At 45.4% G+C, this 16,561-nt stretch overlaps 2 protein-coding genes across 3 annotated transcripts; both read left to right on the top strand.

Annotated features, from left to right (window-relative positions):
* The first annotated feature begins 529 nt into the window (after positions 1-529).
* On the top strand, positions 530-3,625 carry rpl15 (ribosomal protein L15). 2 transcript variants are annotated; one of them, XM_056420815.1, is made up of 4 exons: positions 530-545; positions 1,815-1,996; positions 2,086-2,222; positions 3,271-3,625. In XM_056420815.1, the coding sequence occupies exons 2-4, from the start codon at positions 1,825-1,827 to the stop codon at positions 3,574-3,576; spliced, it is 615 nt and encodes a 204-aa protein (XP_056276790.1). In that variant the 5' UTR covers positions 530-545; positions 1,815-1,824; the 3' UTR covers positions 3,577-3,625. The 2 variants fall into 2 exon arrangements, with proteins under 2 accessions (XP_056276790.1, XP_056276781.1); XM_056420806.1 differs by lacking the exon at positions 530-545 and having other exon boundaries at positions 1,810-1,996.
* A 4,803-nt stretch (positions 3,626-8,428) lies between these two features.
* On the top strand, positions 8,429-16,314 carry nr1d2b (nuclear receptor subfamily 1, group D, member 2b). Its single transcript, XM_056420629.1, is given in 9 exon segments — positions 8,429-8,925; positions 11,024-11,254; positions 11,339-11,427; positions 11,881-12,025; positions 12,945-13,552; positions 13,555-13,662; positions 13,773-13,958; positions 14,045-14,255; positions 15,016-16,314. Coding segments are annotated over 9 exon segments (1,794 nt in total). The 5' UTR covers positions 8,429-8,906; the 3' UTR covers positions 15,213-16,314.
* The last annotated feature ends 247 nt before the right edge of the window (positions 16,315-16,561 follow it).

The following is a 16,561-nucleotide window of genomic DNA, read 5'->3' as shown; positions in this document are numbered from 1 at the left end:
AGTACAACACCACCACTCATGTACAATAATAAACATTGACATCGTAATACAATTATGAAAATATGAACAAATATATGAAACGCTTGAAGACGTGTTTGTATTCATTACATAATACATCGGTTCTGACATGTTGATAATTATGTTGATACATTTATTTTCTGTCGTCGTAGAACAAAAGGAAATCAGTCAATCACGTAGTACAGTGTAAGTAAGTGAACCTGCCGTTACTTCTGTAGTCATGTACGGCTGTGGTTTCCAAGAATGTGGGTTAACTTAATGTAGGTGTATTTTCTATCATTACGTTACGAATGACGTTTTTCATTGAAAGCTAATTTAAATTGGAAAATAGAATACAACAAATGTATCTTCAAACGGTTAGAAAAAGGAAGGGGAAAAACACAAACAAATAAAGACTACATTTCCCGAGACCACCCCACCGGAAATGCGTCACTGTCGGTTTCATAAGGCATGCTGGGTAGAAACTGTCTTTCTTTCCGGCTGGTACGCCATCATGTAAGCGAATATTTCTATGCTTTTCACTAAACGTAATCCATAAAAATCTTCATAAATATACGTTCATCTGTCTGTTTCCCTTCGCGCATTGTGAAGAGACTTAATAACGACATCATGCGACTTGATTATTTTGTATTTATATTGTTGGAAACACTTGTTTATGACCCGGTTTCAATAATGCTGAGAGGCTGTCGGATCCGTTAGCAATGGACTCTACCGGCCGCAGTAGAAAGCTAATGTGTCGGTACCGCGCTGCCTCACCGTATGCTTAAAGTTCCTAAAGTCTTTGCGTTTTAAACTCTTTTTCTAAATGGCATATTCAGTGTATCATTACAGGGTTAAAGTGATTTTCACACCAGCGCTGTAGTTGGGGAGCGAGAAGCTACTCGGCCAACGTTAGCTCACGTTAGCTTGATTCCCATCTTTTTAACCAGCATGGACGTGTGCACAGCGTTAACTTGTACATTTCCATCGCGCGCTTCAACATGATAAACATCCGGGTCTCCGTACCATACGCGTTTTGTATTAACTCCACTGGAGAGGTTACTTAGTCTTGAAGCAGTAAACAAAATGCTCTAAATGTCCAGTCTCATATCATCATGTCTATGATGATATGACACGATGCGCCGTAGCCGGTATATGGTCCTACTGAGGGATGGATTACCGAACGAGCCGAGCTCAGGGGGCCCCTAATCCGGAGCCTCTGCGTGAAGTAGCTGTTATTAACTTTGTATTGATATGATGATATGACACGATGCGCCATAGCCGGTATATGCTAGGCTTAAGTCATTCATGTCATGGTCATATAATTCGCGTTATGTTGTCTGCTCAGCTCCGGTATCGGTGTTCCATACGGACTGTTTTGTTAGCGATGTAAAAAAATATATATATATTTTTTTTTTAATTGTTGCCTTTTTTGTGTGTTGTTTGCGGGTGGGGGGGGGTGGGGCCCTTGACAGGTCCAGGCCCAGGGGCCCGTGGTTTCTTAATCCGTCCATGGCTGTTATGACTTTAGAGTCGCAGGTCTCTAATCAACTGACCCAAAAGACACTTTTTATATTCGAGCAAGGCAGCAGCGAGTCAAAGTAATAATGCCTTGCAGAATTTGACAAAACGTATCACTGATGCCCTCTTAAATATGATTTTGGTCTATGATGCTCCTTTTCAGTATCACATGTATATATATGCTGGGTGCTTGTTATCCTGATGCATCCCGTGTTTCTTAATTGCATTGTGTTGGACATCACCAAGTGATGCAATGTTTAATATACTGTTATTTGTTGTTTTCTTTCGTTCTTTAGATAAGTCAACATGGGAGCGTATCGGTATATGCAAGAGTTGTGGCGCAAGAAGCAGTCCGATGTGATGCGCTTCCTGCTCCGTGTGCGCTGCTGGCAGTACCGTCAGCTGTCCAACCTCCATCGCGCCCCCAGGCCCACCAGACCTGACAAGGCCCGTAGACTGGGCTACAAGGCCAAGCAGGGTGAGTTCTGAGCCCAGAGTTGGTGGTTTCCCTGTTGTCCCATCTGCTGGCCTTAACTAATCACGTCTTTGTTTTTTTTATTCAATCAGGTTACGTAGTGTATCGTGTCCGTGTGCGCCGTGGAGGCCGCAAACGCCCCGCGCCCAAGGGTGCCACCTATGGCAAGCCAGTGCATCATGGCATCAACCAGATCAAGTTTGCCCGCAGTTTGCAGTCAACCGCTGAGGTACGTTCATCTTTAAGTATGTTGTGCCTTCCAGAAGACACATTTTTTATAGTGTGACGACCCTTCAGATGAACGTAACGTGTTCAGTTTGTACTGGATCTCAAAGGGGCTTTTGTTGCCCGGTTTGTCTGCAAATACTAAAATTATTATGATCATGGAATCGGTAAACGCAGATGCGAGCATCACTTAAATCGACACGTGTTGTGTTCCATTACAAATATATAGACGTTTCTAGAATCGTCTTTGACGTCAGTCAATTTCTATTGATGCTGATTACAACAGATTCACAGCCCGTTCAAGGTGGTCTGGAAACTTGACCACCGCCTGACTGTAAAGTCCATTTACTCTAGAACCAAATTGAAAAAGATTACATCGGTTGGTACATTTGAGATTACATGCTCCTGTGTTGGTCTTAACTGTTGTGTAGCGCTCCATTTCATAGAAGGCCGTACCCCTAGCTTGGGTTTGTATATAGTAGGAAGTTCATCTTAGATTTTTACAAAGCACTGGATTAATACTTCAAATGTGTGCCAGAGCTGTCAAAGTCTGTCCTTCCAAGTCCAACTAAGTAACTAAAGCTAAACTAAAGTGTCATTTTCAAAATGTTGATTACCAAGAGTTGAGAAATGCGCTTATTAGATTTATTCATGGGTAGTTGCCTTGATTGATCTTTAATATTTACTCAAATCTTTCATATAGAGCTTATGTTGGAAGTTAATACTTGAAATGAAGAGTAATTAAGGGTATCTCGTGATTGTTTGGTTACATTTAGGTGCTTCAGTGTCCTCGTATTGTGCAATCTGGCTCTCTGAAAGAAATTACTGAGACACTTGATTGGTCAAAAAGAAACGTGCACTTATTTTTCAGTCGACAAGCTCACAAGAACAATGTGGCACTGTCATATGTACGTTGGTAATTAACGTTGCGAATGCATAGACAGCACCACATTTCCTTTTTAGCGTAACAATAGTGCATATTACCTTGTGATAGATTTAGATTGTTGAAAACTGATTGTCAGAATATTTTATTCTCTATTTTTATTTCCCAGGAGCGTGCTGGTCGTCACTGTGGAGGCCTGAGAGTGCTGAGCTCTTACTGGGTGGGCGAGGACTCCACCTTCAAGTTCTTTGAGGTGATTCTGATCGACACCTTCCACAAGGCCATCAGACGCAACCCAGACACCCAATGGATCACAAAGGCTGTGCACAAGCACAGAGAGATGCGTGGCCTGACATCTGCAGGAAAGAAGAGCCGCGGCCTGGGCAAGGGCCACAAGTTCCACCTGACCATCGGAGGCTCCCGTCATGCTGCCTGGAAGAGGCGCAACACCTTGCAGCTGCACCGTTATCGTTAGAGCTCACCTGTACATTGAAACAAATAAACAGCCCTTTTTATGGTGACAATCCCGTCTGCGGTCTGGTTCCTTCTGCTGTTAGAATATTAATCTAATCATTAATATTAATGTATGTTTCAAGGCTCCACATTTATTCATATTAATTGTAGGTGATTTCACTTTACCCTCAATACTCCATGTGCACACGAGTGTGGCTTGTAGGTGAACAAATGTTTAATTTAGGAAACCAAACTCTAAAAAGGTGAAGGGTCTCGTGTGATCTGCCACATTGAGCTACTCAAGTTATGCTGAAACGATAAAACGGCAAAAATTACACATTTACTCTTCATGGTGTTTATATGAGGAGTAATTATGTTATTTCCAGGAACATAATGTTGACTAACTGCCGACTCCTCCATGCTGCAGCATATTAAATAGAACCTCACACTGGACCTTTTTAGTCATCTTGTAACTTCTGACCTAATTATCTACGGAGCACAGCTTGCTGCGTGTTAACTCGTCATTGACTCACTGGGAAGGTTTACTGTTCTTTGTGAAATGATCTTTTAAGTTCTAAAGGTTTTCTGAAATGCAGCCATGTGTAATAGGCATTAATATGCACATGTAATAAAGGGCATTAGCTATTTATCTCAGGCCTTTACTCCTGATGCGTCTAACATCTGCAACAGGATTATATTAAAATGAGTTGACATCTGTCCTGTGGTTCACGTTGCCGGAGCAAACTGCAGTCTTAAGTAAAGACAGCCTCAGTAAAGTTTATTAAGTAGTCCTTATGTTTCTTTTCTTAAACACTACACACTCTGAATTGTGTGTGCAGGTGTAGCTGATCCCAGCTGGAGAGGGCTTCATGTTTAGTTTTGGAAAGGTGTAACCGTAGAATTGTTTGAGTGCATCTGAGGCATATCTGTTACGAGGGCTGTATACCTACTCACGTTATTAGATTGATGTATTTTGTGTTGAGGTAACCATGCCGTTCAGCTTGAAATCACCTGCTGCACTTCATGTAACATTAACCTGGTTTTACCTTTACATTAAGAAACACAATATTTAGCACTTAAAAAAAACCTGAAGTATCAAAACATTACATTTAAATAAAGAAATCTGACTCTTTTTCAAACCTGTTCAGAGACCGCGAACAGAAGTGAGAGAGACGTCTCCCTCGCCCCAGAGCATCATGGGAAACATCTGGCCGTTCCTAGAGCTCATTGGGTCAAATGTTGGAACATACGCATTTTATTAGCCATATTTTAAATTAATGCATTTTACATCAAAACAGTCAGAGCTGATAGGAAGTAAAACATAATCTATCTGGTTTGATGCATTTCATATCCCAATGCAACAGAAACCATTGTGGTTCATGATAAAGTGTGAAGCAATGCAGCTGTTTTTATGCATTCATCATCCACAGCACGATTGTATTCCCACTGTAAAGCAAAGCTATATATTTCATTGCACATATATTGTCACACTTATTTATTCACATCGGGCTCCTGGAGTCTGTTATATTCAGGTTTATCAGGACATCTGCAAGATTCGGACACATTTCTTTCCAATTGTGCTGTTACTATTTGCAGTTGCTGCGTCTTTGCATCCTGTAGGAGGATGGGACCCCCGGTGGACCACCCACACGGCACATCTTACATTGTTATGTTAACCGCAACGGAATTAATTTACATGGGTCATGGTGACCGAATATCCTGACCCCCCGAGCTAAGAGCGCCTCCCTAACCTGCCCAGTGGAAGGGTCAACTGGAAACATAGACGTTCATATCTCACATTACTGGCTCTCTATTGTAAAAAATGAAAAAGTAGAGATCAGGACAGTCGAGCGTGGGGTTGCTTACTCCTGAGAATGTTTTCGTAAACATTAGTGTGCCTTGGGAAACGCCTGGTGCGACATCTTTGTGTGGAGCCTCGTCTCCTGGGAGTTGGGAGGCTTTTTCCATGTCACGTTAATAACCGAGTGAGAAGTTAGTGTGGGGGCGAAAAAAATAGCTCCATAGCCTTCTGGACTGGATCCACGAGTGTGGCGTGTTTCTTATTCAAACAGTATTCCCCGCCGCCTTGCGCTTGCCAAGTCATCTCACACAATTGCCTCAATCGTTTTGAAAGTCATCGCTGCAGTATTTTGAAAATGCAATACTCAATTTTCTTGATTGTATTGACAATGTTCAATGTGAAAGATTGAGCTGCAGTTCTCTTCATGAGGAATTTAAGCCTCTTTTGGGCCTTTGTTTTGGTTTTCCTGCCCCAAAAGATCCCCTCTCATCTACTTCATTTTCAGCTGTGGATAAAATCCACTGTACACAAAAGCAGAGCTAAAAGAGCTCTCCTTTGCTCGGGCAACACTCATTTTGATCCAGAGTGCAAACATGTAAAGTTTTGTGACATCAATTTGCACATTATCGATGTAACAAAATCCATCCACAGACAGACGTATAAATCACCTGGGAAATTACTGTGGTAATTCACACTGCCGTAGGACTTAAAGGTGTAAAACCTGCAAACATTGCGGCTGGTCCATATATTCATAACACACCAATTTAAAAAATGAGTCAGACTCATGACTGATTTGCAGGGAAATAGGTTTTTGCATTCTAGAAAAAAACATATATATAATATAATATATATATATGATATGATATTCCTATATTCGTCCGTGGCGAAATTTAAAAAATCATATATAATATATATATATATATATATATTTTTATATAGATAATATATATTATGTATATATAATATATAAAGGTATGTATAAAATAGTACTAGAAATTATATCAAGCAACAAAAAAAAACTTTTACATGTGATTTGAAACATCTGTCAAATTATTAATAATAGAATAGAATAGAATCAGCTTTAATGGCCATGTAGGTTTGCACATACATGGAATTTGACTCCGGTTACACTTTGCTCTTCCGTACTTATACACACACACAATATACAATAAGCGGGATAAATATAAAAAAGACATTAAAGACAGTAGTCAAAAAGTGCAGATAGTGCAGATGGAAGAGTCTGATTAATTGTTCATCAGGGTGACGGCCAGTGGAAAGAAGCTATTTCTGTGTCTGGTGGTTTGGGCGTACAGTGCTCTGTAGCGCCTACCAGAGGGCAGGAGTTGGAACAGCTTGTGTCCAGGGTGTGAAGGGTCTGCAGTGATCTTTCCTGCCCGCTTCCTGACTCTGGCGGTGTACAAGTCCAGAATGGAGGAGGCTGGAACCAATGGTTCTTTCTGCAGACCTGACGATCCGCTGTAGTCTGACTCTGTCCTGTTTGGTGGCCGATCCAAACCACACAGTGATGGAAGAGCAGAGGACAGACTGGATGATGGCGGAGTAAAAAAGGATCGGCAGCTCCTGAGGCAGGTTGAACTTCCTGAGCTGGCGCAGAAAGTACAGCCTCTGCTGGGCCTTTTTGCGGATGGTGTTAATGTTGGAGGCCCACTTCAGGTCCCGGGAGATTGTGGATCCCAGAAACTTGAAGGTCTCCACCGCAGGAACAGAGCTATTTTGTATGGTGAGCGGGGATAGTGTTGGGGGGCTCCTCCTGAAGTCCACTGTCATCTCCACAGTCTTGAGCTTGTTCAGCTCCAGGTGGTTCTGTCCACACCAGAGGACCAGCCGTTCAACCTCCCGTCTGTACGCAGACTCGTCACCGTTCCTGATGAGGCCGATGACCGTTGTGTCGTCTGCGAACTTCAAGAGCTTAACAGACGGGTCCTCTGAGGTGCAGTCGTTGGTGTAGAGGGAGAAGAGCAGTGGAGAGAGCACGCATCCCTGGGGGGCGCCAGTGCTTATGGTCCGGGTGCTGGATGTGGTTTTTCCCAGTCTCACCTGCTGCGTCCTGTCTGTCAGGAAGTTTGTGATCCACCGGCAGGTGGGGGCTGGCACGGCAAGCTGGGAGAGTTTGGGTTGTAGAACCTCCGGGATGATCGTGTTGAATGCAGAGCTGAAGTCCACAAACAGAACCCTTGCATATGTCCCTGGGGAGTCGAGGTGTTGCAGTAAATGGTGCAGTCCCATATTTATTGCGTCATCCACCGACCTGTTTGCACGGTAGGCAAACTGCAGGGGGTCCAGCAGGGGCCCTGTGACGTCCTTCAGGTGGGTCAACACCAGCCTCTCAAGGACTTCATGACCACAGACGTCAGGGCGATGGGTCTGTAGTCATTTAATCCTGTGATGGAGGATTTCTTGGGCACCGGGATGATCAAGGAGCGCTTGAAGCAGGAAGGGACTTCGCACAGCTCCAGTGATCGGTTGAAGATCTCCGTGAAGATGGGGGACAGCTGGTCAGCACAGACTTTCAGGCAGGAAGGGGACACGCCGTCTGGGCCCGGAGCCTTCCTGATCTTCTGCCTCTGAAAGAGCCGACTCACATCCTCTTCGCAGATCCTCAGTGCCGGTGGGGGGTTGGATGGGAGAGGTGAGGCAGAGAGTGGAGGTGATTGTTCGATGATGGAGCAGTTGGGCGGGGTGGAAGTGGGCTTGTCGAACCTACAATAGAAGACATTCAGGTCGTCAGCCAGTCGGTGATTGTCCTCAGTGGGGGGGGTGGTCTCTTGTAGTTGGTGAGTACTTCCAGGCCTCTCCAAACTGACGAGGGGTCGTTGGCTGAAAACTTTTTTTCCAGCTTTTCAGTGTAGCTCTTCTTAGCTACCTTGATAATTAAATATCTGCTTTTTTGTTGTTTTCCTTTGACCTCCTTTCATAAAAATGGCCGAGAACAAATGAGGATGCATACCAAACCGTTTCTACAGCAGGGTACTTTTTGTTCTGACTGTCTTTTGTTCACTTTGGTGAAAAGTATGTCAGCGGGCTGCAGGGGGAGGAGCCTATGAACTGGGTCACGTGGTTGCACACTCGACTCGAAACAGACGCTGAAAAAAAAAAAAAACAGTCTTTCACACCGCCGAGTTGCCTCTGTATCGCAGCTTTCCTCCTGAACCGGCCCTGAATGGGTAACGGTGTATTTCTAGATACAGCTCGATTGCATTGAAAGCAGCAGAAGAGCCATCTTTTTTTGTTGTCGGTAGACTAAAGCGACTTCCGGCGCCGAGGAGGAAAAAACGGTCCCCCCTTTTTTTTAAAGCGTCATTTAAGCCGGTCTTTTAAAACGTGCTGGTTTTTTTGTAGAGAGGGGGTGGGGGGTTTACAATAACATCGATCGTGGTTTTAAATGTTAATTTAAATGTTGTAGCTCAACAGCGAATTTTCTCGACCGCGATCAAATCAGCGACTTTCCAGTTGCTGAACACACAAACAGAAACACGGCTTCAGCACCGAGGTAGCATCGGAGGAGGAAAACCCCCCAAAACTCGGAGGACATGGAGGCGACCAAAGCGGGTAGGTTTGCTTTAAACTCCATTTAAGTGATGCGTGCAGCTTGTTGCGGTGTCCCTTTAATTGAGGTCATCGCTTCATCTCCAGTGAAACTGCGCTTTGTGGAAGTGGCACGACCAGAATAATGTGTTTTATATTTTTAAAAGACTATTTAATATGTTAAAGATTGTGCTGTGGCGCCTACTGGTGTGTGTTAATATTAAACCGGGTTAGGAGTGACACCGGGCTGTTGTTATTACCCGGGCCTTGGGGCAGCTCTGCAGTTGTCTCCTCTCACATGGACCCAACCGTCTCGCCACGTGCAACGTGTGTTTACGCTTCACGTGCGTCGCCGCTGATTGGCCGAGCGTCGCCGTGACGTCACCGTTGCATAATTCCACCCGTCGAGATGGCGTGTGGTCTCGCCGTCTCCCAGTGGGTTCGCCGTCTCCCAGTGGGTTCGCCGTGACCCAGTTTTCACGGGGAAACGATGTGCCAAGTCCACGTGGGGGCGTGTTGAGAGAGAACAAAAAAATAATAAAAACGTCAATGGGTATGGTGCATTCAGGGCCCGCGGGATACATGGAATCATCGTAGTATTATAGCGTTATATAAGGCTTTTGGCTGAAGAATATTTCTATAAATGACATCCACAAGTGTTCATGTGATAACTGCTCATGCATATGATAGTGTTGATGTTCACACTGTTTATTCATTGAATTTAAGAGTAATACTGTAAATATTTTGTGTTGCTTACAAATCTCTTATATTTTCCCACGGGAATTGAATGCAACATATGTTCCCCCTCAGTTTGACCGTTTTGTCATGTTTATATAGAATAAATCAAACAAAGACACAACATTTTGTCGTGTTAATCCTCAATATAAAACCTCATTGTGTCATTTTAATTTGCGGTGTAGTACTACGTAATTATATGCTTGGTAGGGTTTTATAATTATCACATGTTCTTGTTAATATCATGACTATTTTAAAATACTTATATGTGATATATGATATTTTGACATTCTGAAGCTTTCCTGATTTGTCACTAGAAGGTTATTCAAGTGCTCCACATGATCTAACACACATGAACACAAAGATAAATCTTTTTTTTAAATACATCTGTCTTTTTTTGCTGCAAAAAATAATGTTTGGCACAGTCCAAAAAAACTATCCCAGTACCGTTTATATTTCTGTTCAATACATTTGATTTGGCAGCAGATCTTTTGGCGGCAGGGATATGCCAGACTACCCATCACACGCCCTGGTGCGGCTGACATTATGTAATGGCTGTTACCTAATCACTGAGAATGGCAGGGGAGGAAATCAGGTTGAGGGAGAAAAACGTCGTCAGCAGCAGCAGCCGCCTGTCTGCGGAGGAATCTGTCTTCGTATTATAATCCGAGTCCACCACCATACTGCCTGGAGCCGGTTATAGTCGGCGTGCATGTCATTTGAGGGGAAAAGAAACCGCAGGCGGTTGGCTTGAGCAGACAATAAAAACTAAAATACACCACCTCCATCAAAGGATTAAGATGCCACAGTGCAGCATTTGATAGATTGGTGATTATTAGAGAATATGTTCTCAAATGGAGAGATCGACGAGATGACATTTTGATTTTGTTGCATCTTTTTTACCAAGAAAGTGGAATTAATCCGATTCATATATAAGAAATTTATATTTTATCACTCAAACGGGAAGAAAAGACGCATTTGTGTTTTCCTGCAGAAGATCAGTACTCATTAGTTTTTATTTGTATTGGGTATGTGGGGCAGGAGGACGGTGTAAAGTACGTTTATGTAGTTATTATTAATAATAATAATATTTCAATTTTATATAGTGCTTTTCTAGGTACTCAAAGAAGCTTTACATAGGGCAGAGACGAACAGAACAATGAGGTAATGTGCAACAGAAGAATAAGGAATCAGGCTTTAATGTAAACACTGTATTGTCTCTACACGCGTTGCTGGTTTAGGTCTGCACATAATCTAGATTTAGTATCACCAGCCTCGTGTTTTAAGGGGGAGAAATAACAATATGATGCACATCCGTCTCAGCACCGTGTTCAGTGTGTCGCTGCGGTCCCTCCTCTCACGGCTCGTATCCTCTGTTGTTCACCAGGAGGCGTCATAGCCTACATCAGCTCGACCAGCTCCGGGCCCGAGTCGTGCCACAGCGGCGACTCCAACGGCGGCTACCAGTCGGCCTCGCCGCCGCACGGCGCCGCGGCCGGCCGCCGCCGCCGGCAGCCGCGTCAGCGGGCCGACCTCAAACCCCCGAGCGGCGGCCAAAACCTTCCAGGGACTCAGAAGAGCGGTCGCTCCTCCTCCGCTGCGAAATGTGGCTTCACGAGTAAGACGGCCGCCCCATCGGGCATAAATACTTGCATTGCACGATGGGAATTTGTGTTGGTGATAATGTTTTCGTATTACTCAGAAATCAACGGCCTGGTGCTGCTGTGTAAGGTGTGCGGCGACGTGGCCTCTGGCTTCCACTACGGCGTCCACGCCTGCGAGGGCTGCAAGGTGAGGGCGGGTCTCTCAAACAACCCCCGACACACACGCACACACACACAGAATCGGAATAATTTTCCCCTGACACCCGATGTTGCTGTGCCTGAAGTGGGTCAGTGCAGCAGGCGGAGCCATCTGCACGGCTCCGCCCAGAGACCATGTGAAACTAGTTCACTCTCCCCGTATTAATATCAGCTGCCCCTCATACTTCACGTTGCTGCATGGCCTAGTTAACTGTGGGGAGCACACACACACACACACACACACCAGTATGCCTTAGAGGAGGAATAAACACATACACACACATTTCAGACTGATGCCGTGGTCATCTAATATCACAGGTTTAATAAAATTACACAGCGAGGAATAGAAATACCAGGAGTGTTATTGGTGCATGCTCATATTGTCCGGGCGGAGTTCCTTGTGTGGTCACAATGTGCCGTTGGTCTCCCCGAACACTCCCAGGGCTTCTTCAGGAGGAGCATCCAGCAGAACATCCAGTACAAGAAGTGCCTTAAGAACGAGAGCTGCCCCATCATGAGGATCAACCGGAACCGCTGCCAGCAGTGCCGCTTCAAGAAATGCATGATGGTCGGGATGTCCAGGGACTGTGAGTCGCCACCGCCCGGCTCACGAGGCGATGCACTTGAATTCAATGTGGCTGTAATCGGCATGGCAGCCATGCGTCAACACGATGGTGTTAATATGAATGACGCAGCTTATTGTTCAAAGCCTCTCGAGAGCAGCATCGCGCACATGCCTTTCTTTTGCGTTTTTCTTAAATGAATACATTAACGGACACACTTTGTTTTGAAAATGTGAATTCTACACAAAAAAAAGTACAATTACCAAACTGTGTTTATTGTGTAAACAATTAGTATTGCACAGCCATAAATTAAGGAAACATGACATTTTCAAAACCAAATCAATAAATACAAATTTCTTCGAATAAAGATTAATATTAATAAATGCACACAAGTATATTATGTAAGAATGGAATTGTGGAGTGATTGAATACATTTTTACAACTCGCATCTTTAATATTTAACTATTGTGTAAATAGGTGAAATAGATAATAATGCTTAATAATTTATTGCAAAAATAAATACAGGATTTTCTTCACATTTTTATCTAATTAATCATTTTATATTTATTTAAATTATTTATATTATTTATTTGAACTCTTTCATTCATTTTAAATTATTTTGATTGAAAGAATTCACGTTGAGGTTACATCTGATCGCTTCACCGTGGATCAACAGGCTCCTCCAGACCAGCAGAGCGGTCCCGAGTGCCCCTTTTTAATGTAATAACTAATAATAATAATATGATTGTGATGTCATATGTGCATCACTTCAAGCGAAGTAACCCGGCTCAGTGCAAAAGGGGCGGGGGGTGAATCAGTGGTAGGAGGGGGACGTTTATGAAGAACAACAAACCTTACACGACTCATTACCTTCTGACTAAACTGTAGACGAGTGCAAAGTCCAGGTGAGCCGTCCTGAAATGATCCTCTCCTCCCCGTCCAGCTGTGCGCTTCGGCCGGATCCCGAAGCGTGAGAAGCAGCGCATGCTGCTGGAGATGCAGAGCGCCATGAACAACATGATGAACAACAGCCAGCTGCACAGCCAGCTGCTCAGCAGCCAGACGCTCCCCATCGGCAAACCTCTGCTGGCCACGCCCACAGAACCTACCTCGGAGGCCGTCGGCCCCGCCCCCGCCCCCTCCGCGGCTCCACCCGCCACCGCACCACGCTCCGGCCAATCGGACGCCGGCTCTAACCCCGACCCCGCCGTGGCCATGGACACCAGCTCGGCCTCGCCCACCGCCTCGGACAGCGGCGAGGAGGAGGTGATCGGCTCCGTGACCCGGGCCCACCAGGAGACCTTCATGTACAACCAGGAGCAGAGCGGCCTGGCCGCCGAGGCCCCGCCCCCTCCGGACCCCCTGAACGGCGGCTCGGCCCAAAACGTCACGAACCTCCGCGCAGAGGAGCGTCAGGACGCCTGGAACCACTGCAACAACGTGGTCACCGTGGCAACGCAGGACCCCCCCTCCAGCCTGGGCCCCCAGGGTCAGGAGGACGACGCCCACAACCACTGCCCCTTCAGGCTGTCCAGGAGTGCCGCCGCCGCCGCCACTGTCCGGCCTACACACACGGAGCTTTCGCCGCTCCGCCCTCAGAGGGCCACGCCCACGCGGCCGACAGCGGGCCCCTGTGGAGAGGAGGCAACCGAATGCATCTGGTAAGATACAAGGAGGCGAGGCGGGTTGATTCAGAACTATTTAAATAACTTTACTAGAAATGTACCCGGTGGTGCCGCCTCTTTAAATGAACATGCATCTTTCCCCTCAGGTTTGCCCGATGAACACCTCCCCTCACGTGGACCCTCAGAAGTCCGGCCACGAGGTGTGGGAGGAGTTCTCCCACAGCTTCACCCCCGCCGTCAGGGAGGTGGTGGAGTTTGCCAAGAAGATCCCCGGCTTCAGAGACCTGACCCAGCACGACCAGGTCAGCCTGCTGAAGGCGGGCACCTTTGAGGTGAGCCACTTTTAAAAAAAATTTTTTATAAAAACAAGTGTCTGCGGTGGCGTCTCGTGCCTGACGGCCGCGTCGGTGTCCTCCAGGTGTTGGTGGTGCGCTTCGCTTCCCTCTTCGACGTGACGGACCGCACCGTCACCTTTCTGGGCGGGAAGAAGTACAGCGTGGAGACGCTGAGGGCCATGGGGGCCGGGGACCTCCTCAACTCCATGTTTGACTTCAGCGAGAAGCTCATCAACCTGGGCCTCTGCGAGGAGGAGATGAGCCTCTTCACCGCCGTGGTGCTGGTGTCGGCAGGTGGGTGAAGCAGCAGCTAGGACAATGCAACACCCCTTTACTATATTTAACCTAGTTCTTAGTCAATCTTTTGATTCAATCCCTGGTACAATAGATAGATTTAATAGACTATTCTAGCCAAAAAGAATGGAAAAAATTCCCACTGCAATTTACTGTCACAAAGAAAAATAGCCGATTCAAATTGAACAGCTGGACCTCGAGGATCATTATTATTATTATTAATATTAAATACAGTATTGTACGTATTTCGACATATTTCTGTTGAAAATGTAACTAGAATGGGCACTCGGTAGAGCGCATACCTTCGCATATCACAAGATTGGGCATTGAATTATGAACATTTTGGCATTCGTTGCATGACAATTGGATAGAAATTGACCGTGCTATGGTAAAAAGAAGATCTTGACCTTTTCATGACCTTGACCTTTGACCCGATCGATCCCAAAATCTGATCAAATGGTCCCCGGATAATAACCAATCATCCCACCAAATTTCATGCGATTTGGTTGAATACTTTTTGAGTTACGCGAGTAACACGCATACAAATAAATACATAAATAAATACACGGCGATCAAAACATTACCTTCCGCATTTTCAATGCGAAGGTAACTAGTTAAAGATTGCCTCAAATTCCCCGTAAAGGAAAATAAAAGCCTTTTCTAAAGTGAAGATGACAAAGTGTGTGTTTTCGCGCTCTTTAATAACATTCTTCAAAAACGCACGTCGTCTCACAGCCCCGTCTCCGTCCGTTGTTCCCAGATCGCTCGGGCATCGAGAACGTGAACTCGGTGGAGGCGCTGCAGGAGACGCTGATCCGCGCCCTGCGGAGCCTCATCGCCAAGAACCACCCCAACGAGTCGGCCACCTTCACCAAGCTGCTGCTCAAGCTGCCCGACCTGCGCTCGCTCAACAACATGCACTCGGAGGAGCTGCTGGCCTTCAAGGTCCATTCCTGAAGTCTCCTCTCGCACCCCCCGACACAAACTGTAACGGCCGTGTGACCAGACCTGGGGGTCGGGCGCATGGACCACCACCTCCACCACCTCCGCCCATGAGACTTACGGTTCTGTTCCTTCAGGCTACAAACAGAACTTTAAAAAGGGGCAAGAAGAGCGTAACAAGTGATTGTCCTGTACTGTAGGGCGTAACGCCTGTGTGATGGTGATGCGTACACACACACACACTCTGATTGACGTGTGTGTTTCTTGTGTTTGTGTGTAGCATTCTGTTTGTTTGCAACCGTACAAACATTAGATGCACTTTTTCTGTATAGCGTAGACTGGTATATATATATATATTTTTTGCATTCATAGTGCAATACGTGCTTTGAGTTGTGTATACTTTCAGTGGCGAACGTTACAATTTGAATGTGTGCTGTGCTCATGTGATCAGGGGAGCGGGGGGGGGGGGGGGACACGCAGACACTGAAAGACTGAGTTAGAATTCTCTTTCAAAAACAAAAGAAAAAGAAACCGGAGGACGCCATTTTAATCTGAACGAATGGGGGGGGGAGCAAAAGAAGGCGCGGTCTTGTGGTAGATGTGCTGTGATTTTTTGGTAGTTGCGGTCGTTTTTTCTAAATTATTTTACCATCGAGACGCTTCGGAGTCTCCGTCGTCGCTTTACGATTTGTGCTCGTGGAAATCGAGACGCACCGAACCGACGGAGGTTTCCTCCGACGCGTTTCCCAGCAGCTTGAATGCAGATTTCCGTTTGACAAAAACTGTACAGACTTCAGCCGAGTGTCGTGAAACTCACTACGTAGGACGCGTTCCACATGAAATACGATTGTAACGTCACCGATTGTAATTTAAACGAGTCGAGCCGAGTTGCCGATGTTCAGATATTTTGCGACGCCGTCTTTTTGTTTCCCCGCTGATGAATTCAGAATGTCGGGCCTTCTTAATATCCAGAGCTTCTGTCGTGTTAACATTGCTGCCATGTTGCTGCTGTCCTCTGGGAGAGGATTGCAGTATGCATAGAGTTATATATAAATACATACCATCATACATAACTGTATAGATGAATATATCTATATAAATAAATTTTATAAATGCAGTTTGTTGTGAAGTGGTTATTTCATGTGTGTGGCTGTCATTAAGTATCAATTCATCATGCGATTAAGTTCATATTAGTTCCGAGACTAATCCAGTTTACACTATCTGCCATTTTCTCACTGCATGCTTCACCAATTATAAACAAAACTGATATTACAAGTCATTTTCTGGCAATCACTCAAAGTATTGGACGCAAATCACGGACTAGCTCACCGGCAGACATCAGTGTGTCAACACAAATAAAAGCA

The sequence above is a fragment of the Pseudoliparis swirei genome, chromosome 1, assembly GCF_029220125.1.
Source record: "Pseudoliparis swirei isolate HS2019 ecotype Mariana Trench chromosome 1, NWPU_hadal_v1, whole genome shotgun sequence".
Lineage (NCBI taxonomy): Eukaryota > Metazoa > Chordata > Actinopteri > Perciformes > Liparidae > Pseudoliparis > Pseudoliparis swirei.
The sequence above is the reverse complement of the archived record's forward strand: the minus strand, read 5'-3'. Positions and strand labels throughout refer to the sequence as shown.